At 44.1% G+C, this 2,546-nt stretch overlaps 1 protein-coding gene across 1 annotated transcript; it reads right to left on the bottom strand.

Moving 5' to 3' along the window:
- LOC112140778 (calponin homology domain-containing protein DDB_G0272472) lies at positions 1-2,209 on the bottom strand (the record flags this gene model as incomplete). The annotated part of the gene is given in 2 exon segments (XM_024263783.2): positions 1-1,564; positions 1,645-2,209. Coding segments are annotated over 2 exon segments (2,114 nt in total), but the record flags the coding sequence as incomplete, so codon positions are not given.
- Between the last annotated feature and the right edge of the window lie 337 nt (positions 2,210-2,546).

The following is a 2,546-nucleotide window of genomic DNA, read 5'->3' as shown; positions in this document are numbered from 1 at the left end:
CTTTGGTTCTGAGATTCAGAGGAAAAGTTGGGAGTTTCCTCATCAAATGGATTTGTAGAGATCAATTCAGCAGCTCTTTGCTCCTCCTTCAGCTTCCTCTCCTCCTCTTCTTTCCTTAACTTCTCTTCTTCCTCAATCTTTTTCTGTTCCTCCAATCTCCTCTGTTGTGCCAACCTCTCATTTTCTTCCTTTTCCTTTCTAGCCTTCTCCGCATCCTCCCGTCTCCTCTTTTCCTCAATCCTTTCCTGCTCTTCCCTCCTCATTCTCTCTTCTTCCTCCTGTCTCAACCTTTCAAGTTCTTTTAGCCTTGTCTCCTCCTCTTTCCTTTGAATTTCTTCTTCCACCCTAATCCTTTCCTCCTCTTCCCTCTTAAGTCTCTCTTTTTCGGCTTCTCTCGCCTCCTCCTCCAGCCTCAGCCTTTCCTCTTCAAGTTCCCTCTCAAGTTCCTCTTGCCTCCTGAGCATCTCCTCTTCCTCTTTTCTCTTCATTTCCTCAATCTCCTTTTGCTTCCTCGCCCTGTCTTCCTCTTCTTTCTTCCTCATCTCATCTTCTCTCTTCTTTCTCTCATATTCTTTTTGCTTTTCTTCTTCCTGCCTCCTAAGAAGCTCCTCCTCCTCTTTTCTCCTCATTTCCTCCTGCTCTTTTTGCCTCCTGATCATGTCCTCCTCTTCCTTTCTTCGTATCTCCTCAATTCGCTCTTCTTCCTCCCTTTGCCTCCTTAGCTCCTCCATCCTCTTTTCTTCTTCTATCCTCATTTTCTCGGCTAATTTAAACTCTTCTTCCTCCCTTTGCCTCCGTAGCTCTTCCATCCTCTTTTCTTCCTCTATTCTCATTTTCTCGGCTAATTTAAACTCTTCTTCCTCCTTTTGCCTCCGTAGCTCTTCCATCCTCTTTTCTTCCTCTATTCTCATTTTCTGGGCTAATTTAAACTCTTCTTCCCGTCGTCTTTCCTCTTCCTCTTGTGCTTTCCTCTCCTCCTCCTTCATTTTTTCCTCTTCACGTCTCTTTTCTTCCTCTTCAAGCTTCTTTTCTTCTTCCTCCTCCAGTCTCCTCTTTTCTTCTGCTAACCTCTGGCGCTCTTCCTCTCTGATCTTTTCTTCTTCTGCCAGTTTTTCTTCTTCTTTTCTCTGAACAATCCTTTTGAGCTCCTCTTGCCTCTTCAGAATGTCCTCTTCCTCCTTTTTCTTCCTCCTCACCTCCTCCTCCTCCTCCATTTTGGCCTCATCTTCTCTTGAAGATTGATTTTCAGTTTCCTGCTTCTCCTCCTCCTCCTCCTCCTCTTCCTCCATCCATGGTGAATATTGTCTCACTGCTCGGAGTGAATCCAGGGATGGGGAGGAGTTATCGGGAACGTCCTCCATCGATCCGTGACCTGAACTGGCCAGGCTGAAGTTTGAACCGGCTCGAGACGTCCGTGGCTGCGGCTCTTCACAGTAAACATGGCTGCCATTGATGCACATGTTGCTCTGCTCCACAGAAGGACGTTTTTGATTTCCAAACGACAAATCTTTGCTGTCTGAGCTTCCAGAGCGTTTATGTATCTTGAACTTAAACTTCTTTTTACCTAAAAAGATGCAAAAAAGAATAAACTTAAGCAAAAGTTATGCAAGAATGTTGTAGAAATCATGAGGGAAAACTGCTGACCTTCACTTGGATCCACATTTAGACCAGATGATTGGCTGCCACTCAGGGAGGAGTTCTTCACCGGCAGCACGGACATCGACTGAGACATCGTCTTCTGGAGGTTAGACTTGGAGGAAAACAGAGATTTCACCTTCAGCTTCTTGGATTTGCCATCCTTTTTGGCTGCCTCCTCCCCATCTCCATTGGCCTCCTCCTCACTGTCGGTCATAACCTGAGTGAGGGCCGGCACCACGCCAGATGATGAGTCCGACTCCTTTTTCTTGCCACGAACTTTGTCCTTAAACTTGCCCAGGCGAGAACGGGACTTCCCCGCAGCTGAGAGGTCAAACATGCTGGCCGTCATGTTGTTCCTCATGAACTGGATGTCCAGAAGAACCTCCCCTCGGTCTTTGTCCGGCTTGCCTTGCTTGTCCAGTAACCTAAACCATCTGTAAAAGGCAGAAAGAATCAACAATTTAAAGACAATCAATCTTAAAAATCCCACTTTGATTATCTTTTGATCTATTGTGAAGTTTGATGGGAAGCCAATCAGGAACTCAGCTTTGGTCATATGATGTTTTCAGTGACAAGATCAGCAGGTAAAATACTAATCTAATACGAGCGTTATATCGTTTTAAACCTCTGTTGATTGTATTGCACATGCATTATTCTGGCTTTGATTGCTTAAAATAAACCATTTCAAACCAAAATCAAACTATTAGATTATGAGAATTTCTTTAAAATGCAGTTTTAATCTCAATTTTCTTTCCTTTCTTTACCAAAAACCCAATTTTCCTTGGAGAAGGTCTTTAAGTTGAAGCGGCCTTTCAGTCAATTAATGTGGGAAATACGGCCAAACATGTTATGTTTTGTCTACAGGACATCTTTAGGAAACAACTCTGAACCAACATTCCATAATCGTA

The sequence above is a fragment of the Oryzias melastigma genome, unplaced genomic scaffold (genome assembly GCF_002922805.2).
Source record: "Oryzias melastigma strain HK-1 unplaced genomic scaffold, ASM292280v2 sc01781, whole genome shotgun sequence".
NCBI lineage: Eukaryota > Metazoa > Chordata > Actinopteri > Beloniformes > Adrianichthyidae > Oryzias > Oryzias melastigma.
The sequence above is the reverse complement of the archived record's forward strand: the minus strand, read 5'-3'. Positions and strand labels throughout refer to the sequence as shown.